This window comes from Pelophylax lessonae (genome assembly GCF_965119305.1).
Source record: "Pelophylax lessonae genome assembly, chromosome: 12".
NCBI lineage: Eukaryota > Metazoa > Chordata > Amphibia > Anura > Ranidae > Pelophylax > Pelophylax lessonae.
In genome coordinates, this window is record NC_138779.1 from 19,655,112 (window position 1) to 19,679,685 (window position 24,574).

General features: G+C 41.4%; 1 protein-coding gene across 6 annotated transcripts in view; it reads right to left on the bottom strand.

Annotated features, from left to right (window-relative positions):
• PRDM16 (PR/SET domain 16) overlaps positions 1 to 24,574 on the bottom strand; it is a 909,210-nt gene that overhangs the window by 50,857 nt on the left and 833,779 nt on the right. For 4 of the 6 annotated variants that reach the window (XM_082273288.1, XM_082273287.1, XM_082273291.1 and 1 more), the window contains 4 exons: positions 16,747 to 16,894; positions 16,530 to 16,628; positions 7,768 to 7,921; positions 1,153 to 2,557 (listed from right to left, as the gene is read on the bottom strand). In XM_082273288.1, coding sequence (XP_082129414.1) covers positions 1,153 to 2,557; positions 7,768 to 7,921; positions 16,530 to 16,628; positions 16,747 to 16,894 — 1,806 coding nt within the window. The remainder of the gene's footprint in view (positions 1 to 1,152; positions 2,558 to 7,767; positions 7,922 to 16,529; positions 16,629 to 16,746; positions 16,895 to 24,574) is intronic. The other 2 variants (XM_082273292.1, XM_082273289.1) reach the window with 1 other exon arrangement.

The window sequence follows — 24,574 nt, forward strand, 5'->3', positions numbered from 1 at the left end:
TATACTTATAGACAACTATGGGGTCACAACCTAATTCCAAGCATCTGCAGAATGGTTTGCTAAAGGAGAAATGTGGTGGGACTTTTACTTTGCACCTGGACATCTCTACATTGGAGTATGGAAATGTACTGCTCATTACTTCACTTACATCCCCCAGATCAGAAAATCCTGCTAAGCTTGTTTTATAGGTTATCTCCAAATACACATCAATTGTTCTGACGGTTATTTCATAATAAAGGATATCGATGATCATAGAGAGATTAAACATTAAAGAATATCACTTCTAAGCAATGAGCATTACATCCATTTAATGCACATATTCCAATCTTCAAACCCTCCCTCAACACAATCTCAAAGCTAATTCTTCAAGGGACGGTGCTCAGAGTTGGGGAGGTCTTGGAATAGGTGCATGTACTCCCCTCTTCCAAGACTTCCCCAACTCTGAGCACCGTCCCTTGGTTCCACCCCCTACCAACCTCCCAATACCACCCATTTTAGAGAAAACAAAACCAAGCATAATTTTGTAGTTTTGTTAAGGATAATTTAGGGATAATATAAAAAGCAGTAAAATAGATCCCCTGCAGCCAGCAACGATAGCACCCCAAGCAACAATAGATCCCTCGAGCAACAATAGACAACCCAGCAGAAAATAATCCCCCCTGCAACAAAATCCCCCCTAACAACAAAAGATTCACCCCAGGAACAATAGACCCCAACCAGCAACAGCCAGCATTAATAGACCCCCCTCAACAGTAGATCCCTCCCAGTAACAAGTGACCCCCTAGCAACAATAGATCCACTCAAGCAACAATATATCCTCCAGCAGCCAGCATCAATAGACCCTCAGCACACCTCAGCACCCCTTACCTTAAGAAATATTCAGTGCGTCCCTGCTGGGAAAAAAACCTGGCTATATGTAATTTGTTGCTACAATAGATGTTTTTCCTCTTTACTATCGTACAGCAAAATACATCTCAACGGTCAAAGCTGTCTGACATACCTTACAGTTGCATTGAAACAAGAAAATTAGAGTATCCATATTTAAAGAAGCTAATGGCACAGGAATAAAGGGTTGTAGCAACCAGAACTGCATCCAGGCCTTAAAAAATTAGGACGCCACTGTTTCTTGATTAGGTCAAGGTATGTTATTACCTGTAAATGGGGTCCATGAAGAATGGAGAAGGTTTTGCGTAGTGAAGAGGTGGCTGTTGCGGAAGAGGAGGCGGAGGAATTTTTGAAAGCATGTCATTGGACACCCCTTTCCTTTCACCATAGATATGGTTTTTCCTAGATTCCCTAGCCCCATTTTGACTGGCTCTACTTCTGCTACCAATACTGAGGTCCAAGGGTTGCTCCTCTCCCGAAGCCTGGGGCACCGAAACTTTAGGCGGCATTAAGGCTGACTTAATCTCTTTTGGTTTGGTGGTGAGATCAAATGGTGACTCGGAGCTTGTGCTGACAACTTTCTGAAGGTCCCTAGGAGACTTTGGTTCGGCCTTCATAACCAAGTTGTGATTTAATGTCCGTTCTGAGAAGGTTGGATATAAAGAGTGGGGGAAATTGGGTAGAAACTGAAAGGGAAACATGGAATGATAGGGGAGTGAACCCATTTTCTTTTCTTGCATGCCCATAAATCCAGGTCCAAAGTATTTTTCTGCTATGGAGGCAATAGCTTTGATAGAGTCATTGGCTGCCCCCATTGATGGAAGCAGCTGCTCTTCTGGTGGAGGAAAAAAGGAATGTTGAGAATAGAAAAATGACCTTTCAGCAACATTATTAGAACTACTGGAAACAGAACTACTGACAATGTCTTGCTTGCTTTCTACAGATTTGTTTTTGTCCTTGTTTTTGTCTCTTTCACTGTCAACATCACTATCTAAATCAGAACCAGTACCAGTGGTGGTATCTAAATCTGTCCCCGAGGTGGTGTTGACATCTTCAAAGTCACTTCCATCTGACAAGTCACTGCTCCTGGATTTATGTTTTTCCATGTATGTTTCCATACTGTTCCCAAACTTTTCCTCCAATGAAAGCTGCTGGTTGCTATTGCTGCTGTTTAGCGAGGACATAAGGGCAAGCTGAGGATTTCCCATTGGGCTAGGAAGCTTGGCTTCCCGAGCATGGTTTAAAGGGCTTTTGAGTAGCGGAGAAGGAGGTAGTAAAGGTGGTCGGGGGTACAGCGATGGAGGAAAAATTCCTGGGAATCCAGGGGGCAATGCTGGAAAAGGAGGAGGAGCGGGTGAAAACGGCAAACCACCTGGATGTGCCCTAGAAGGAAAGTAGTCATTGAAAGCAAGGCTAGAATGATTCATGTTCGGAGACGGTTTGGACTTGTCCATCAAAGAACTTGGTGTTAGGGGCAGACCAGGGGCAAATAATCCACTGGGGTTGTAATGGTTTTTGCCTTCACAAAAGCGCCGGTGCTTGTTCAGGGAGGAGGTAGTGCTAAACATCTGTCCACAGTCCTTGCATTTAATCTGCGTACGGCAGTCAGCATGCATTCGTTTATGGCGACACAGGTTGGAGAACTGTGTGTACGATTTGTGGCAGACCTCACCTGGAACACCAACAGAAACCAAGACAAAAAAATGATCAAATAAACATAAATATGCAGAAAAAGTTCATATAGATGTTTACATTGGTCCTTCAAAGAGGCCATTTACTTAGACAGAAATTCAATGCATAGGGAATTAAAGTGTATAAAGCCTTTAAAGAAAAAAACATATTGGATTAGAACCTTGTATTCTGTATTTCCACTTTGTAGACTCATCCACTACGTATGTGTCCTGGCTACCATTGTCATTGAAACAGAACATTTATCTAAGAGGGGAACTCATTACACTTTGCCTAATCCTGGGATGAAAAATCCCCCCAAGTGTCTGTTTATGTGAAAAATGGGGTACCTCTCAACAGAAACTGCTTCTTGACATCAATATCCCACTGATAAGGTGTTTTTACTTATTGAGAAACCATTTTGAGTTGAGATCTTGATGTAAAGAATCTAAAAGTGTCTTTCACAAATGCATTAAAGGATGTGTATATTGGATATTAGGTGATGGACATTGACTGGAATCAATATGGTAATTTTGGGATCTTATCATACATCCTAGATCAGGGGTCTACAAACTTTCTCTTGTTCAAATCATTCATTAAAAGAGAATTAAAAAATTCAACAAAGAGTACAAAGATACAAAGGTATTTACAAAACAAAGGGTGTCGAAGGTGCACCATATGTCGCAAGTATCTCTGTTACCAGAGTGCAAAGTCGATTTTGCAAACAGGAGATGGGTCTAAAAACTTTCTAAACAAAGGGCAAGTGTCCTGCCCTTCAGACTTTACAGGGGCTGGATCGTGGCCATTGGGTGTAGAAAATGCTCTAATGTTAGTGGAAGTAAACAATACCTGAGGCTACCTCAGGCTAGGCTGGTCAGTGGGAGTAATTAAAAATTACAAACTTCCTGTGGTCAATAAGAGGAGGAATAAAGCCCCATCACTGGTGTTGGTGGGAGGGAAAATGCACTGTCTTTGGTGTCAGTGGGAGGAATAGAGCCCAATTGTTGGTATCAGTGGGAGGAATAGAGCCCAATTGTTGGTATCAGTGGGAGGAATAGTGCTCAATTGTTAGTATCAGTGGGAGGAATAGTGCCCAATTGTTAGTATCAGTGGGAGGAATAGTGCCCAATTTTTAGTATCAGTGGGAGGAATAGTGCCCAATTGTTAGTATCAGTGGGAGGAATAGTGCCCGATTGTTGGTATCAGTGGGAGGAATAGTGCCCAATTGTTGTTATCAGTGGGAGGAATAGAGCCCAATTGTTGGTGTCAGTGGGAGGAATAGTGCCCCATTGTTGGTATTAGTGGAAGGAATAGTGCCCTGTCTTTGGTGTCAGTGGAAGGAACAGTGCCCATTTTTGGTGTCAGTAGAAGGAATAGTGCCCATTTTTAGTACCAATAGAAGGAATAGTGCCCCATTGTTGGTATTAGTGGGAGGAATAGTGCCCAATTGTTGGTATCAGTGGGAGGAATAGAGCCCAATTGTTGGTGTCAGTGGGAGGAATAGTGCCCCATTGTTGGTATTAGTGGAAGGAATAGTGCCCTGTCTTTGGTGTCAGTGGAAGGAATAATGCCCATTTTTGGTGTCAGTCGAAGGAATAGTGCCCATTTTTAGTACCAATAGAAGGAATAGTGCCCCATTGTTGGTATTAGTGGGAGGAATAGTGCCCAATTGTTGGTATCAGTGGGAGGAATAGTGCCCAATTGTTGGTATCAGTGGGAGGAATAGTACCCAATCATTGGTGTCAGTAGGAGGAATAGTGCCCCATCATTGGTGTCAGTGGAAGGAATAGTGCCCATTTTTGGTGTCAGTGGGAGAAATAGTGCCCTGTCTTTGGTGTCAGTGGAAGGAATAGTGCCCATTTTTGTTGTCAGTGAAAGGAATAGTGCCCATTTTTAGTGTCAAGAGAAGGAAAAGTGCCCCATTGTTGGTATAAGTGGGAGGAATTATACCCCACTGTTGGTGTCAGTGTAATGAATGGTGCCTAGTTTCAGTATCCAAGGGTCAGATAAAGGCAAGAAAAGGGCCGGATCTGGCCCATGGGAAACAGTTTTGGAGACCACTGGCCTAGACGATTATTTTGGAAATAGCTATAATTTACCTATTATTATATAGTAAATATAGAGACCTGACTCAGTCATGTGTGGCACCACATCCAAAAATTATTCACAAAAAAAAAAAAAGAAAAAGAATGTGTAGGACTTTAAAGGTTGCCACCAATAATCCCATAAAGGAAGAAAGAGTACTCAATGTAATATAAAATAGAAAACGTATTATGACAACATGATAAAAAAAATGTAAAACCATTTCATAAGACATTGTGTAGATTGTGCATGTAACAGGTTCTTCTGCACAACTATATTTATATATATATATATATATATATATATATATATATATATATATATATATATATATATATATATATGTATATATATATATATATATATATATATATATATATATATATATATATATATATATATATATATAATATAATTTTTTTTTTCTACACAATTTCCTATGATATGGTTTTACCATTTTTTATCATGTTGTCATTATGAATTTTCTATTTTCTATTACATTGAGTACTCTTTCTTCCTTTATGGGATTATTGGTGGCAACCTTTAAAGTCCTACACATTCTCTTTTTCCTTCTATAATTTACCTATATCAATTATATCAAGGATTTTAGGACTTTCTGGTATAAATTACTCTGCTTCTGCTTTAAATAAAAAAATATATTTAATGGCTAGATCATAGATGAATGGCAACCTTTTGTCATCTTGTGTGTGAAGTTCATTTCCAATTGAAATAGAGGTTTAACTTTTATGCTTTTTACACAAACAGCAATCACATATCATGTTATTCCTAAGTGGAATTAAATTAAGATATTAATATATCATTTCTTTTTTTTTTTTTCCACAAAATTGGTGTTCATTGTAAACTGACAAGTAAATTATTAATCTCAAACTGAAACATTGTCTTTCATTGCACAAGCCATTAAAACCATTAGGAAAGCCATTAGTAAAATTATAGTCTTTTATTCAGGTTTTTCTTTCTCTTGTGGCCTCCACACTTGTTTAAACTGTGCTAAAATATAAAATCTAGTTCTTTGACACGCAGACATCCCAAATGTGCGAAGTTGGACATTACATGAAGACCCATGCTGGGTAATTTATTAGCTAAGACACCGCACTATGTCTAAAATGCATGAAGAGCCTTGGTCCACTGCCCAGGATCTGCAGTTAGAAATGGTGGATTAACACGCTATGAAGTTCTAAGCTGCCAATGTACCGTGTCCCAAAGATGACTTTGCTCGTAGAAAATGATGACTACATTATTCTCTGTTTATTTTTACAGGGAAGGAAATGTCATAGGGTTCTCAGTGGTTAGAAGGGAACACTGGGGTGAAAAGGAAGCAGTTAAATGGGCTTCATTGCTCACACCTGGCTCACTTGCAATTTCTGGTGCTAGCTGACCGGTCAGCTGTGGTAGAGCTAAAAGAAAATACCTTATCGCATCCTTGAAATTGGCAAAGTGAAAAAAAAAAAATGAAATGTGGGATCTAATATAGGAGAAATGTGAAATATTCAGACAAATGTGACCAAAGACAGGAGAGTAGTTGGCTTTAGTCCTCACAGTTCTAATGCTAGCCAACCGGTCAGTTCTTGTTCTAGTTCTAGTGCTAGCCAACCGGTCAGCTGTGGTAGATCTAAAAGAAAATACCTTACCACATCCCTGAAATTGGCAAAGTGAAAAAAAAAAAAAATGAAAAGTGGTAAGGGATAGGAGATATGTTGGGAAACCATTAAGCAAATGTGATCGCGGACAGGAGAGTAGTTGGCTTTAGTCCGCACAGTTCTGGAGCTAGCTAATGGGTCAGCTGTTATAGAGCTAAATGAAAATACCTTATTGCATCCCTGAAATTGGTAAAAAACAAATTGATGATTCTATGCTGGGCAGCGGTCAGGTATCAGAATATGGTTTCTACAAGCTGTGGGGCAAATTTCCTTGCAAAGTGCAACTTCCCTTGTAAAGTGAACAGGTTTTTTATTTAAGTAAATCAACCCATCATGTCTGCTGCATTGAAATCCCCTGTTGCGAGCCTTCATTTGGACTTTAAAGGATCAGCCGAGCCAAATGGATATTTCGGTTCTATGCTATGCCTGGTGGACCGGGTCAGCCTCCGACTTCTTTTATGTCTAGGGCAACCTTTTTCAACCAGGGTGCCAAGGCACCCGGGGATGCCTTCATGTTTCTTCAGGGGTGCCTTGGCAAAATGCCCCCAAAAAATTGCCTAAAAATTGTATACAAGCCAGCAGGTGGTTAGTAACACAAAGCCATAGCTTTGAATTGTGCACCATTAAAACCTTCTAGCCGCCAGTCTCCTAACAACCAATTATGTCATCATTTGATGAGGAGGGTGTTAAGCACCTCCAAAGCATCCTTGTTTGCCCCTCCCCTGCCCCTCTCCATCAGCACTAGGGTCACATTAGCTGAGTGAAGGATGTTGGGTGTCCTACATGTGTGGAAGTTGCTGTGTTTCGTAAAACTATTAGTCTAGTTTTTTTACATTTTAGAATGAGGTGCAGAATTTAAAGGATGCCTAAACTGAAGAAAAGTTGAGAAACACTGGTCTACAGCTAGATCTCTCTACCGTAATTCCTGTCTCTGTTCTTGTCCACTGGGAAGTATTGGGTGTTGCTGCACACCATTGTGTGATTCAGCTCTTCCTATTACATTGGTCATAGTATAAAATAAATAAACAATTCAGTAGGGAGAGTGGGAGCTTCTTATAATGGGTGCAGCAGGTATGCAGACCCAGGAACTCAGCCTAGAGATCTCAACAATTGAGTCCTCAGGAGAGAGAAGAAACTTCTAGCTGATTTAACTCTCCAGCATCTACCAAACACTGAAATATCCCTTTTGCATGGACTGACCCTTTAACCAATACTAGACTGTCCGTTTTTGGCCTTGGTTGGTTACTTCCACTCAATGTAGTAAATGGAGCAAAGGGCCAATCAGACAATAACCAAAAATCCTTTCTAACATACAGCAAACGTATTTCCCTGTTCAGCCTGGGACCTGAATATGGACTTGCTGTGGTTCTCTACTTGGGTGGTTGCACAGGCTTCTCTTGTAATTTGCCTTGTGGTTTTATGGGTTTTCTCAGGAAAGCAGTGAAGGGATCTAGTTTCGAGCAAGATGACTTACATATGAAAGGTTTGACAGTGCTATGAATGTGCTTGTGCTGCTTGAGACCTGACGAGGTGGCAAAGGTTTTGCCGCAGTCAGGACAGGCGTGCGCCCTGGCTCCGACGTGCTGGGAACGGATATGCCGCTGGAGGTTGCTGGGGTCAGTGAATACCTGAAACAATTAACAAAAACGAAAAAATGACAAAATCACAAATAATTCGGCCTGCATAAAAGGTGTATTTAAACATAATAAATATGCAATGGAAAGATCAGACAAAGTAAACCACTGGCCTCTCAATAAACACACATCGAGTCAATCCCTGATGTTCTGTTAAAACTCTTGGTGACCCCTTCTATTTTGTATTCCAGTAATATTAATTACAAGTGGCAAATTACTTGACTGCTTGCTAAATAAAGCAGTGGCAAGGGGTAGCCCATGGATTAAAGAATGAGCTCACTCTTGTGATTACCCAAAACTAAAGTTAGAGGCATGGAATCTTCTAAGGGTCCCAAAAGCAGAGCTCTGGGCAAACAGCTAAATACGCAGTTGAGATAATTTTAGGTTGACTGTTTTATCTGCTAAAGGACTTGTGATTTTGCACAACCAACGGCCTGGAAGATCTGATTACTACTTTCAGGTTGGGATTTATAGATCCCTGGATCAAGTCCTATTTGTTGGATGGAGGTTATGGTGGTCCATTGGGGAGCCTGGAGGTGGAGAGATAGGAAACTACATGGCTGAACCAGGTAATTAATGCATTAGCTTCCTGGCTATGCTTTCCTGCAGGACCATGTCAATTACAAGACAGGTAAGTCAGTTCACATACTTTATATGTATTCAATCTGTGTATCTATCTGTTTGCTTAAAGTTCATCTTTACAATTCCCTGGTTTCTGGTTGCCATCTACAACATGGAGAGCTGAATAACAAAAGAGGTGTTATTGGTCCAGAAATCAACCTGTCCTCTCTAATACCCCTTATCTGTTGGGTTTTGGGCATTTTCAGAAAACATATTATCTACAGTGGATCCCATATCTTTTATAAATGTAAGGAATGTATTTATTATGTGATGACGGAGAGTGTGGCAATGCTTCTTGTGACATTGAGTTCAACATTCACATTACTATTTGTCAGTCTACAAAATAACACTTGATGAACGTTTTCTGAAGGGTTCAATAATGCCTTAAGCTTTGTTCACCTAGTAGTAAATGTTGCTCAAGGCACACTAATAACAGTTACAGGTACAGTGTCCAAGTTCTCAAGAGTATTTTAACATTTTTTTTATGGGTACAATAAAAAAAGGACCACATATAGTAACATGGAATGGTACCACCAGGCCACCATAGTCACAAATGATGTCATACATTCACTCCTGGTGCTTTTGTAACCAAAGACATGTCAGCGCTACTTGTCTTACAATAATGGTAATGGTATTGAATATATTAATAGATTTTGAGGTCTACAGAATTTATATGGAAGTCAAATGCTATAAAAGGTGCTTTGTGTAGTCGGTTAAAGAAGCGCCCAAAATCAGCAATAAGAATCCCACTTGGATCAAAAGATCTTCGTTTTATTGGTAGCAGAACACGTTAAAGTCAACATGTTTTGGGGGGACAGAGACTCCCCCCCTTCCCCCCGAAATGCGTTGGCTTTAACATTTTCTGCTACCAATAAAACAACAAACTTTTGATCTAAGTGGGATTCTTATTGCTGATTTTCGGCGCTCCTTTAACCGACTACCACTAGAAACTTTGGAAACGACCACTAGGCCGTATCTTAAGGTATCAGCCCAGACCCCTTAACACTGCCTTTTTCATCCAGTCTGGCCAGATTGATTTGGAGTTAATTTCCCTAATGGCACTTTTCCACTGCAAGCACCGGCTCGGCTCTACTCGGCCCTGCTTGGCCCGATTTGCTTTTCCACTGCTGGTACCGCATGGTACGGTGTTGGAACGGTTTGGTACGGTTCGGTATGGTTTGCTTTTCCACTAAAGTAGTACTAAAGTTAAGTGGGTGGGATAACAACGATTCTCTGACCAATCAGTGGCTAGTAGTGACTGCATGCAAAGGATTGTGGGATATGGTACTACCTCTTGGAACCACAATCGAGGTGGAACTGTTTTAGAGAGCCGTACCGTTCGGTTCCATGCAGTGGAAAAGCGCCGCCGTACCGTACCGAACCGTTCCTACATCGTACCATGCGGTACCAGCAGTGGAAAAGCACAAACGCGAGCGGAACCGTTCGGTTCCATGCAGTGGAAAAGCGCCATAAGTGGTCCTCTCTCACCTACCACCCACCCACAGACCCTCTATCGAGCAGGTCAGTCCATCAACTTTTCAAAAAAAGTGCTTTGTGTGGGTAGTCAAATTTGCCTTTTTGCCTTCTACAGAATTAGAGTACCTAAAGTCACATTTTTATTTTATTTTACATAGGGAGTAGGAGGTTCTGCCATGTTAATCCAAAACAATTAATAAATGTTTGGCTTTCGTTATATATATATATTTAAGAAAATCTAAAGCCATTTTTGTTCTCTTGGATGCATTAGGGAAGGGTTAAAGGTTTTTTTTTTTTTTTTTTGCTGTCCCACATTGGGGAGATTTCTCTTTCACCATGAAGTAAGAGAAAATCATTCCAAAGTGGGGGAATTCCCACCTTTGTCAGGGTGTCCCTATTGGAAGATGTTTCCTCTGCTCCTGTCCTGGTGAAAACTGTAACATTTTTGATTTCCCAAATGATCACCAGGACAAATAGAGAGGGTGAAACTTCCCAATGAAGACACAGACAGCAATAACAACTTCCCAGAGGTGCTATTTCTAATTCTAACCCTAGCCAACTAAATCAGAGACTAAGAAAAAAATATTAGCTTTAGAAATGCTTTGTCTTACTGGTTGATACTACTGACCAGCGCTGCTGAACGCAAACAGCCACATTTATAAAAGGCCAGTCATGAGGGTTGATTTACTAAAGGCAAATAGACTGTGTGCTTTGCAAGAGCAATTGCTTTAGAGATTAGTAAATGAGGTGAAGCTTTGCTGGGCAAAGAATACCCAATCACATACAAGGAAAAGGAAAAAGCAGCATTTTTGCTTGCACATGATTGGATGAGGGAAGTCAGCAGAGGTTCCCCCCATTTACTAAGCTCTGGATCGACTGCACTTGCAGAGGTGGGAATGCACTTTCAAAGTGCGCAGTCTAATTTACTTTAGTAAATCAAACCCATGATGCCTATAGCTGTGCTGCTGTCTACAGGCCCGAGCTACCTAGTCTGGCTGCCCGTAGTGAACGTAATTCATTGGGGGTTGATTTACTAAAGAAAAATGGATGGTGCACTTTGCAAAGTACAGTTGCACTATGCAAAGAATACCCAATCACATACAAGGAAAAGGAAAAAGCAGCATTTTTGCTTGCACGTGATTGGATGAGGGAAGTCAGCAGAGATTCCCCTAATTTACTAAGCTCTGGATCAACTGTACTTGCAGAGGTGCGACTGCAAATTGCCTTTAGTAAATCAACCCCATGATACCTCTAGCTGTGCTGCTGTCTACAGGCCAGAGCTACCTACCTATTCTGGCTGCCCATAGTGACCATAATTCATTGGGGTTGATTTACTAAAGGCAAATGGACTGTGCACTCTGCAAATGCAGATGCTCCAGAGCAGGGGTCTCAAACCCCGGGCCCTCCAACTGTTGCGGAACTACAAGTCCCATAATGCCTCTGCTTATGGGAGTCATGCTTGTAACTGTCAGCCTTGCAATGCCTCATGGGAATTGTAGTTCTGCAACAGCTGGAGGGTCACCAGTTTGAGACCCCCCTTCTCCAGAGCTTTGTAAATGAGCAGAAGCTCTGCTGACTTCCACTATCCAATCATGTGCAAGCAAAAATGCTTTTTTTTCATTTCCTTTGCATGTGATTGGGTATTCTTTGCAAAGTGAAGCTTTACCTTTATGTACTAAGCTTTGGAGCAACTGCACTTGCAGAGTGCAACAGCAGTATGCAAAGTGCACAGATTATTTTAGGGATTGACCGATTATCGGCAAGGCCGATATATCGAGGGCCGATATGTACTTTTCCCGATATATCTGAATCGGCCACCAAGGTGACTGATATTGGTGAACCGGAGTGATGGCTGCAGCTAGAGGCATCACCCCGGTACCGGCGTCCATAGCCGACGGTCGGTTGTCTTGTGATGACAACTGATGCGTCTGAGAAGCCGCTTGGCTGTTATTACAAGGAGCGGGAGGGGACATCCCACCCTCCCGTCGCCTTCCACGGCTCACCCGGGTCTTCTGTCCCACCGGGAGACCCGGGCAACTGGCCTGCATGGCCGCCTAAGACCGGATCAAAGCCACATTCAGCTCTGATCGGGTCTCCATGTAAAAAAACGGAAGTAAAGTCATGACATCACTTCCGGGTACTCAACGCCAGATTTAAAAAAAAATGACAGCATTCAAAACAGCCAAACCTGGCATTTTGAATGCTTTTAAGTGCAGAGGAGGGGCCCCGGTACCGGCGTCCATAGCCGACGGTCGGCTGTCTTGTAATGACAACCGATGCGGCTGAGAAGCCGCTCAGCTGTCATTACAAGGAGTGGGAGGGGACCTCCCGCCGCCTCCCGCGGCTCGCCCGGGTCTCCCGTCCCACCGGGAGACCCGGGCAGCCAGCCTGCACGGCCGACGAAGGCCCGATCAAAGCCGCATTCGGCTCTGAACGGGTCTCCATGTAAAAACCCGAAAGTGATGTCATGACACCACTTCCGGGTACTGGCGCCAGATTGAAAAAAAATGACAGCATTCAAAACAGCCAAACTTGGCGTTTTGAATGCTTTTAAGTGCAGAGGAGGGGTTTGGGGTCTTTTAGAACCCCCTGATCCCTCCACAACAGTACCTGTCAAGTGATGAGAAGAAAAAACATTTTTAAATGTATGAAAATATCGGCCCATATCGGCTGTTACCAATACACGATGACCAAAATATCCGTATCGGCAATGAAAAAACGATATCGGTCGATCCCTAGTTTATTTGCCTTTAGTAAATCAACCCAAATATAATTTCCAATTACATAGGAGAGCATGAAAGGTGGGTAGGCAACTGGTTGTTATGGCCAACAGTCCTAATATATTTGGGTTCCTGTTACCCAAAATTAGCTCTAGAGAAGAAAATGTTCTCATACAGCACATTGGTAAATGACTGTGATAGGGTACCAGGTTTCCCCAGAGAGCTTGCAAGCAAAATCCTAAACCATGGGCAGACAACATATGAGGAGTATGGAGGGTTCCCTCTGTTTTACTACAAAAATGGCCAATCTTTAATTTCTCCTGGAAAACTCATCTAATGTAATTACAATTCCTGACAACGTCTAATATGTCACATCTCCTTTTTAGCAAATATAACTACTTCTTATCCCATCTTTAACAAGCCACAAGTAAGTACGTTGGCTTTGCGTGTGCATTGACGCCCAAGTAATAACGTATCTTTGCACCAAGTTAAATAAAAATTTGTTACCCTGGTTTATCTTGGCCGGTAGAAGAAACTTTACAGTGGTTTACTAGACAACCCAATCCACCACAGTAAAGTGGCATTTTAACCCATTTTGACGTAACATCAAACGCCTGCCAAAAAAATATTTAATAGAACAGGAGGTTTTTACAAATGACTTTTAACACTGAGGAAATGGAAACCTTTAGACAGTTAGTGACTTTTTTTTTTTGTTTGTCAGATCAGAATATCATAAAGTATATAACACACACACCTAAAGTTCAAACGCTTAAAGTTTCTGGAAGCCGAGAATCACAATTTTTTTTTTTTTTGGTTGTTGAAATCCTTCCTTCTAACTAAAGGGAAAGGCATGCAAGACTTTTCTTTTTTACCAAAATGTCTGAAGGAAAACTTGTTCTTGTTGCCCTCAGCAACCAAAGACTCTTCTCTACTCCCCAAATACTACACTTGGGAGGTGAGTGAGCTTATTGGCTTTTATGACCACCTTAGGCCCATTCGAGACAAGGTCAGAAGGTCTTCTAAAGGGAAACTTTGCTCTTAATGTAAATAAATACATTTGGAATTTGGTTGGTATTCTTATTTGGGTTCCAAAAGGCTTTGGGTTTCTTTAATTGAAGTTGTTTCGCCACTTCTTTGCAAGACTTTATTTTTTTATTTTACCAAAATGTCTGAAGGAAAACTTGTTCTTGTTGCCCTCAGCAACCAAAGACTCTCCTCTACTCCCCAAATACTATGCTTGGGAGGTGAGTGAGCTTATTGGCTTTTATGACCACCTTAGGCCCATTCGATACAAGCTCAGAAGGTCTTCTAAAGGGAAACCTTGCTCTCAATGTAAATAAATACATTAAGAGTTTGGTTGGTATTCCTATTTGGGTTTCAAAAGTCTTTGGGTCTCTTTATTAGAAGTTGTCCCCCCCCCCCCCCCTTTGCAAGACTTTTTTATTTTTTTATTTTGCCAAAATGTCTGAAGGAAAACTTGTTCCTGTTGCCCTCAGCAACCAAAGACTCTTCTCTACTCCCCAAATACTACGCTTGGGAGGTGAGTGAGCTTATTGGCTTTTATGACCACCCTAGGCCCATTCAAGACAAGGTCAGAAGGTCTTCTGAAAGGAAACCTTGCTCTCAATGTAAATAAATACATTTAGAGTTTGGTTGGTATTCCTATTTGGGTTTCAAAAGGCTTTGGGTTTCTTTATTAGAAATTGTCCCCCCCCCCCCTCCTTTACAAGACTTTATTTTTTTATTTTACCAAAATGTCTGAAGGAACACTTGTTCTTGTTGCCCTCAGCAACCAAAGACTCTTCTCTACTCCCCAAATACTACAATTGGGAGGTGAGTGAGCTTATTGGCTTTTATGACCACCTTAGGCCCATTCGAGACAAGGTCAGAAGGTCTTCTGAAGGGAAACCTTGCTCTCAATGTAAATAAATACATTAAGAGTTTGGTTGGTATTCCTATTTGGGTTTCAAAAGGCTTTGGGTTTCTTTATTAGAAGTTGTTTCCCCCTCTCCTTTGCAAGACTTTTTTATTTTTTTATTTTACCAACATTTCTGAAGGAAAACTTGATCCTGTTGCCCTCAGCAACCAAAGACTCTTCTCTACTCCCCAAATACTATGCTTGGGAGGTGAGTGGGCTTATTGGCTTTTATGACCACCTTAGGCCCATTCAAGACAAGGTCAGAAGGTCTTCTGAAGGGAAACCTTGCTCTCAATGTAAATAAATACATTTGGAATTTGGTTGGTATTCCTATTTGGGTTTCAAAAGGCTTTGGGTTTCTCCATTAGAAGTTGTTTCCCTCACCTTTGTTGTTTGTGTATTGAGTGATATTTTGCTTATTTTTACATTTGTATTGGAAAATTCAATAAAAATATATTATATGAAAAATAAATTGTACCTCAAAAGGTTTTGGCTTTTCCGTACTTTTGAAGGTTTGCTTTTGAGTACCAACCAGGGAGATTCACCCTGGATTCATCCTTGAGACCACTGTTACCAGTACGAAGAGTGATGTGAAATCCAAATGTTTAAGTTGTCACAGGAACAGGGTTTAAGGGGAAGTCTTCCATTATGGAAACCTTTTCTAGTGACAATTGTCTAAGAATGGTTATCCCCCCACTTTGTAGAGACCTTGTCTCACTTACTGTTGTGTCTCTGAAAAAGGAAGTAGAGGGGGATACCCAAAAAAAACCCCCCAAAAAAACCCCAAAAACAGTCTCTTTACACCTTTGAAAAAACAGGAGCTAGCCAAAAGGTTGTCTCCTAAAGGCCAAACTTTCTGCTTTCATCAATGGCCAACGCAACACAGCATTCATCTTATCTTTCCATATTCTTAATTCCATAGTGCCATATAGAAGATATTATTCTTTTTTGCTGTGGCTAAACAATAATATTTTATCTTTTACCAGTGCCGGCTGGTTCTCCATGGGCCGGTGGGGGGGGGGGGGGGATGCACTACACCAAACCCTCCCGGACCACACCAGTCCACAGACCATACCCCCCCTTGGTCGCCGGCTCACTCACCCTGAACATGTGGAGGGCAGGCAGCAGCAGCGGTGGCTTCTCCTCAGTCTCCTGTGTCTCCTCTCTCCTACTCCTTATTGGACAATGGCATGGCTTTTCCTTTCGGCCAATCGGGAAACGGGTCTCAGGACCCACTTCCTGATTGGCCAGGAGGAGGATCCTTGTGACAATAGTAAATATTCATTCGCTATTGTCACACAACTGGGTGGGCTCAGGGCGCAGTGCTCTGGATTGGCTCACTGGCTGTGATTGACAGCAGTGGGAGTCAATGGCTCCCGCTGTTGCCAAAAGCCAATCAGTAATGTGAGTCTGCGGAGAGGCAAGGCTCTCGTGGATATCCCTGGATCAAGAGGGGGCTCAGATAAGTAGTAAGAGGGGTCTGGGGGTCTTCTGCACACAGAAGGTTTTTTACGGTTGGGTTAAAGTGGTTGTGAAGACACAAGGTTTTTTACCTTCATGCATTCAACCACTTAAACCCAACTCGTAAAAACTCAGGTTCTAACACTCATTTTCCACCGTATATATAAAAAGTTAAAGAAAAAAATTGGTTCCTGTGGGACAACACAGACAGTTACCCTCTCAGACACTTTTGCATGTAATGTCCTGCATGCCTCCCCACCTTTCTACTGGTTCCCAGGAGAGGTTTTGCTAAGGCAAAAATAACACTTCACATCTACTGGCTGACGGAGAGAAGAAGCCGCCAGAAACTTTGCGCTTGTGACTGTGTGTGGTCGTGCAACAAATGTTACTATGCTGTGACACTGACGTCTACTTTAGGTGTGTGAGGTTCCGCTTCAGTGTTGTTGTTGCAGTTCAAATATATGGGTAATCTGGAAGGAAGATCGCTTGGGAACCAGGAATCGTTCTGCAAAGGACATACGTGAGACATAGATCATTCCAAGCGTCAGCCTCAGCTCACACGTTGAGTGACATGACAAGTGACAAAAAAAAAATTTAAACAAATGAAATCAACCAACCGGTACCTTTACGCAGTTCTCACACTCAAACCGCTTGCCGCTGTCATGTGACATCTGATGGCGAATCAGGTTGGATTTCCAGTTGAAGGCCTTAGGGCACTGGTCACATTTGTACTCCCGCTCTTCTGTATGAATTATCATATGCTGTTCCAAGCTGAAAGATGGACATGGTTTGCCACAAGTAAGAAAACTGACAAGCGGTATTAATGTTTAGCCATATGCTCACATTGTGTGGGGCTAGAAGCAACCTGAGAACATCATCTTAAAGTTACTCTTGATTCTTGTTATACTTACCTGCTCTGTGTAACGGTTTTGCACAGAGCAGCCCGATCCTCTTCTTTTTGGGTCCCTTTCCGGTTCTCCTGGTTTCTCCCTCTTGCTGAGTGCCCCCAATAGCAAACCTTTTGGGCCCTCAAGCAGGCTTGATCCTGTGAATAATCATTGTCCATTCAAACACGGAGCGCAGCTCACCCGCTGCTCTCTCTTCATTGGCTCACTGGCTGTAATTGGCCAATAGCTACCGCTTCTGTGTGAGCCAATGAGGAGAGAAAGACCCGGGAGAGTCGCTGCTCTCATGCACATGGTTGAATTGAGATGGAGCTCAAGTATTGGGGGGACTGGGGGGGAAGGTGCACCTAGAAGGTTTTATACCTTAATGCAGCATTTTTCAACCAGGGTGCCTCCTGGGTTCTTCAGGGGTGCCTTGGCGAAATGGCAACAAATTGCCACAGGTTTTTACTCTGTAGAATTACAACTCTGGGCACTGTGCTGGTCAAGCCACTGACACCCTGACAACCCTGGGCACTGTGCAGGTCAAGCCACTGGCAACCTGACAACCCTGGGCACTGTGCGGGTCAAGCCACTGACACCCTAACAATCCTGGGCACTGTGCGGGTCAAGCCACTGGCAACCTGAAAACCAGTGACATCCCTGGTTGATAAGGAGAATGACGGGTGCTTGCACGGCATCCTTATTTACTCCGCCTCATCCCTTCTCCATCAACACTGGGGTCATATTAGCAAATAGAAGAAGAGAAACTGGGGGAGAAGAGAAACCCTAGAATACTAGTCCGTATCAGTTTGCAATAGTGGAGGAATAAATCACTTCTAATGTTGGATGGCCCCTGTGCATGGTAGTTGCCGCCTTATATAAAACTATTAGTTTAGGGTTTTTTTTGTTACATTTTAGAATGGGGTGCCTCGAGATTGTGCAGAATTATTAGGGGGCCACAACTGTAAAAAGGTTGAGAAACACTGCCTTAATGCATACAAAAAAAAATAAGGAAAAAAAACCCTTCTGTTTTTTTAAGTGGAGACATCAAGCATTTGCTCCCTGCCCACTCTGACATACTAGGGGTTATTTACTAAAGCTGGAGAGTGCAAAATCAGGCTTACTTATGCATAAAAACCAATCAGGTTCTAGGTTTTATTGCCAAAGCCTAATTATACAAGATGAGGTCAGAAGCTGATTGGCTTCTATGCAGTAGTGAGAATGAATTTGCACTCTCCAGCTTTAATAAATAAATCCCATCATTGTTTGAAGAAGTTTACGATCTGCACACAATTTTATCTGATTTTGAGAATTTTTATTAGAGGTTAAAATAAAAAAAACCATCATCAACATATCACCCAAAAATGCCCTCCTAATACTTAAAGAGGCCGATTTACTAAAGGATTTGAGAATGTTCACACAATTATGTGAATATTTAGCTTTAACTATCCAATTGTTTTCATGTAGACAGGGATTTCTTTTTAATCACAAGTTCGCGCTGCACACATTGAGACCCCATTCACACTAGCACGACTTGTCAGGTGACTTGGTCGCCTGACAAGTCGCGGTGGGTCGCCTGCCATTGATTAGCACAGGACCCGTTCTAATAGGAGCGACACAAGTCGCTCCGACTTAGAAAAAGGGTCCTGTACTACTTTGGGGCAACCTGGAGGCGACTTGCATTGACTTTAATGATATGAAGTCCGTGCATGTCGCGCCGAGGTCACGGTGCACAGCGTGCACCGCAACTTCACAGGTCGCCCCAGCAAGTCGTGTCGCCCCTGTGTGAATGGGCTCTCAAAATCAAAATTTTACAAAATAAAATAAAAAATTAAATACAAAACAAAACATTCACCGCTGCTGCCTTACTCCGATACCAAATATTACCAATGAACTTAAAATAGGAGAGCCAACCCACTGCTACACCAAAAAAGTCAACAAATCCATAAAATTGTGAAAACTGTTATGCAATAATATTCAAGTGTCCACCAGATAGTCCCGTGGTCACCACGTGCAACTGTGAGACAACCCCTGTAATGAAGTCGGAAGAAGGAAATGCGTTGGGGCTTTGGCGCACTTATTTTAATTTTGATTGTAATATTAGTGGTTTATTTTTACATGATTGGATAATTGACGTGAATCGTCTTACAATTTACTGTGTGAACAATTCTCAAATTTTTTAGTAAATCAGCTTCAAATGGTACTTTTCCACTGCAAGTACCGGCTCGGCTCTACTCGGCCCTTCTTGGCCCTGCTTGGCCCAGTTTGCTTTTCCACTGCTAGTACCGCATGGTACGGTGTTGGAATGGTTCGGTTCGGTACGGTACGGTATGGTTTGCTTTTCCACTAAAGTAGTACTAAAGTTAAGTGGGTGGGATAGCAACGGGGTGGGATTCTCTGGCCAATCAGTGGCTAGTAGTGACTGCATGCAAAGGATTGTGGGATATGGTACCGGGTATGGTACCTCTTGGAACCACAATCGAGTAGGTACTGTTTTAGAGAGCCGTAATTCAATTCCATGCAGTGGAAAAGCGTCGCCGTACCGTACCGAACCGTTCCTACACCATACCATGCGGTACCAGCAGTGGAAAAGCACAAAAGCGAGCCGAACCGTTTGGTTCCATGCAGTGGAAAAGCTCCAAAAATATATGTAAACCCTAAAAATTTACCTCTCTTATTTGCTAAATTTGGTCTGTTAAATATACCATTAAAACAGTTTTAATTATGCTTAATAAATAAAAAAACAAGCTGATGGAAATCCAATGAGCTTTTTTTTTTTTTAATTATATTTTACTGTGAGAATGTAATTAACAAAAACAATGGCTGTAACGTTTGGCTGACAAGTTAAATCAAGAAAGACAATATACAATATTTTAGTATAGGTTGGGAGCGACCTAGCAGTGGTTTACATTAAGAAACATTTGAATGGATGGCGGTTGGACTAGTAGTAAGTACCAAGCAAAGGGAAGAGGGGGAGGGCTCCATTTTTAGGTTAACACGTAAAAATTAAATTTAAGAAAGGCGTTGAATGTCAATTGGGGGGATCATTGGCTAGGAGTCGGACTATATACCATTGAGTATGTTGAAAGCATTGCATTATGGATTGTTGAGTTTCTAAGGGCAAAGTTTGAATGCAAGGTTTCCAAATTTTGAAGACATTTTTGAACCTATTAAACCTACCATATTTTCCGGCGTATAAGACAACTGGGCGTATAAGACGACCCCCCCCCTAATTTTCAGGTTAAAACATAGGTTTTGGGCTATACTCGCCGTTATAAAACTACCCCCCTTCCGAAGCAAGGCAACACCATTGAAAACATCAGATTTCTCATAGATCTCCAAGGTACCCTAGTACTGTAATACATGTAATCTCTCATAATATCTCCAAGGTACCCTAAGTATTACCAGTAGATGTAATCTCTCAAGACGCTGGCTGTGCGTGAATCCTGTACCAGTATACCGTATGTACCGTAGCTTTGGCTACATACAGTGTACCGCGCTGAGCCAATCACAGTGAGCGATGTATTCTATTATTGAATGCAAAGCCTGCTTGGATTGGCAGAGTCAGAGAGGCGGGCTGATGTTACTCCGCCAATCCGAGCAGGCTTTGCATTCAATAATAGGATACATCGCTCTCCTTGATTGGCTCAGCGCGGTACAGTGTATGTAGCCGAAGCTACGGTACATACGGTATACCGGTACAGGATTCCCACACAGCCAGCGTCTTGAGAGATTACATCTACCGGTAATACTTATACTTAGGTTACCTTGGAGATATTATACTTGGCGTATAAGATGACCCCTCATTTTTGGGGGTTTTTTTTGAGGTTCAAAAGTAGTCTTATACGCCAGAAAATACAGTATTATACCATTGAGTATGTTGAAGCATTGCATTATGGATTGTTGAGTTTCTAAGGGCATGGTTTGAATGCAAGGTTTCCAAATTTTGAAGGCATTTTCAAACCCGTAATTCCTTATGCAGGGAGGCCTCCATCCATTCCATGTGAAAAATTCAGGAAATTTAGCTATAAATAAAGAAATAGTAGGAGGTTCTGGGTAGATCAATTTATGTAAAAAAGTCTTCTGTGCCTCAAGGGATATTAAATAAAAAAGTTGCTTGCGGTCCCTTGAGATTTTAATGCCTGGGAAATGAATTAGGCCAAAAAGAGTCCATTTGGAAATTTAACATGACAACGTTGCACTGAAATGTCGAACATTTTTAAAAGCCTTTCATCATTTTAAATTGTGATCAATTTTAAGGAGATGAGGAGAGTTTTCTGCGGTCCTAGCACCCTCCCTGCCCTAAGGCCGCCAGGTTAAAATAAAATTAAAAAAAAAAAAGCCAAGAAAAAAGGAAACCACATCCAAAGACTATAAGCTGCAATGTATAAACTTTGTGGTCTTGGATTCAGATACGCCTAATCATAAAGCTACTCAACCTTGAATAAATGTTCTAGGACTTGGATGATTGTAAACGTCACCAAACTTGTGAGTAAATCTGGAAAACTTTGATCCAGCACTGGTGCCAGGGAAGAGGGTAGCTAGTTCCCAGAAGGGCAGCAGAGATTCTGATATAAAGGATTATCATTACGCCATAGTAACAGCCAGGATAGTGGAGGACCTAAAAATATTTGTATTTTAGTTTGCTTTGATCTCAGTAATATGAAAGACTCTTTGTAATAGAAAAACACAGATACCCTCTGAGCTCCCAAAGAAGAGGAACGCTGACCTGCTGGCACTTTTGAAAAGAGGAGGCAAGAGGGTGTACATGGGTGTTGGGAGCATTAATGGGAAGGGTTTGCCTAGCATGGAAAGGGGGCATAGACAAAGCTCCAGCAGGTGGCATTACAGGGTCTTAACTGGAAAATAATTCCCGTAGAGTATACTAACAGACAGTGACACATTCCAAAAGACAGCTACGCTCCTTGCCTTATTAAAATCTACATTTTCATTATAGCATTTAAGCATCCAAGAAAGTAAATAATGAGTAATGACTGCATAAGACAACAGATAAGTCAAAAGCTCAATACTGGTTTGCAGTCCAATAAACACAAAAGTTTTCTTTCCAAGTAAAACCTATTTTCTTTACTGGCCCTTCAATTCAGTGCAACAGACAGGAACCCAATATTATCCTGAAGGAAAGAAAAGTCTATAATCTGACCTAGAATGTTGGTAAGAAGGGTCAAGTGGATTTGTGACAGCGGAGACAATTGAAAAAGGCAAACACGACATAAAAGCTCTGCCTAGTCCAAGTACTCTAAATTATTCCTTTTTATGTACATACCTAAGAAAACAATATAAGATGGTAACAATCAAACCGTTTAAAACTTTACGTCTTGTGGAAAAATGATATGGCTGGATCGAAGCGTAGTTTGTTATCTTGCAAAGAATTAAATATATTTTTTAGAATAAAAAAAATTGGTATATTATGGTTTTAAAATGTTAAAACAATTTAATTATTACATGTATAATGTTAATAATACATAATATAATAATATTATTATATAATATATATATATATATATATATATATATATATTATAATATAATATTATATGTATAATATTACATAAATATAATAATATATATAGATATTAGATATGGATATTAAAAATATATAGATGATAAATATAAAGAAAATATATAGATGAAAAAAAAGGAAACAGCTTATAAATTCTGTGAATTGCTAAAAAGTAAATTGGAGAGCTGAAAAAAGTTATATGAGCACAGAGGCCTACTGGCCCTAATTTCCGAAATACTTGGTATAAAACCACACTTTTAGGGATAGCCATTAAATTGCAATGCAGTTACAAATTTCAGGTAATTTAGGTTATGCCTGTGTAGAATGTATTAAAATTGTGATATGACTATGCCAATTGGTCAGGTCATGATGGTGGCGTATTGGTCCAAGACTGTAATAGAAGTATATTACGACAATGTCAAGTGTTCAGGTCATGTTGGTGGCGTATTGGTCCAAGACTGTAATAGAAGTATATTACGACAATGTCAAGTGTTCAGGTCATGTTGGTGGCGTATTGGTCTAGGACTGTAATAGAAGTATATTACGACAATGTCAAGTGTTCAGGTCATGATGGTGGCGTATTGGTCCAAGACTGTAATAGAAGTATATTACGACAATGTCAAGTGTTCAGGTCATATTAGAGATGTAAAGGTTCATGTCTTCATAGAGTGTAATGGAATGTATTTTATGACCAAGTCTACAAGTCCAGTGGTCGGGCCATTGTTAGTGATGGATGTAGAGTGGTGATTGCTCTTTTGGAGGTGGAATAGCATCCAGCTGTCTGGTCATGTCTGGGATTTTATATTACTAGGTGTGCAATGTATTATAATTTTATTTTAATGAAGCCCAGTGGACAGTCATTTTGGGGGTGCAGTGTTCTCTGCCTTTTGAGAATGTAAAAGAACTACACTGTGTTGAAATAGGAAAAATAGGAAATCCGATTAGCTCTTCTTGTTGTATTGTTAATAATCAGTGTATGGACAGCATACAGTGATGTCTCCAAATCACAACCAGTCCTCCCAGACACACTCCACCACCCCTGGCCTACTCACAAGGTTAGCTTAAGCAGGCCAGGGGTGGTGGAGTGTGACAGGGAGGGCTGGTTTTGGGCTGAAGACATGACTGTATGCAGTCAATGCACTGATTTTTGAAAATTATATGAAGAGTGGAGACGGAATGTGATGGCTGCCACTCAGGTTGTCCATGTGCAGGAAAGGCCAGTCTTGAACGGAGCTAAGGATCTGTGTGTGTTGCTATGCTATGATCATGTCCACTGGTTGGTCATGTTGAAGGTCTAGTGTTCAATGTAAAGATTGTATTAGAACTACATAATATACAGAAAGAAAGGTTGGGACTCAAATTCCAAGTAGTAGTAGAGCAGTTTGGTATATTTTAGACATCACAACCTCAACGAGTTTCGTGGACCCAAATCGCCACTTCATCAGGAGTGGATGTATAATAAAAATATGGCAGCTCAGTGGCATTGTGGATGGAGATGGCCCTGAGTGTCCCCCACGGGAGCTGAGGGTGCACAGGCGTACGGGCAGGGCAGAACACGCCGCACACATGGTGAGTGTGGGCTGAGATGAGTGGAGTGAGGAACGATAGGTGTAGCATGGTATAAAGATATCAGAGGGTGAACCCCAGATTCCAATGCATGGTGCCTCGCATCAGCCCAGAACCGCCACTCTACTACTACTTGGGATTTGAGTCCATTGATGTTATGATTATATCCAACTACTCCACTACTACTTGGAATTTTGCTCCGTTGGTTTTTATGCATTTGAATTTGGGGACTGCTTACCAGCTCTTTTACCTTTTTGATGATCTTACTTTTCCATCTGCCATGTTTGTATATCTGTATGTACCAATAAATGTGTAAATCTTTCCTTGCCAGCCTTGTCCTGTCGCTCACTTAAAGAGGTTGTAAACTCGTTTTTTTTTTTTACACCCTGCAAGAGAAAGACATAATGAGCTAGTATGCATCGCATACTAGCTCATTATGCAATACTTACCTTAGAACAAGCCCCCGCCGTGCCGCTC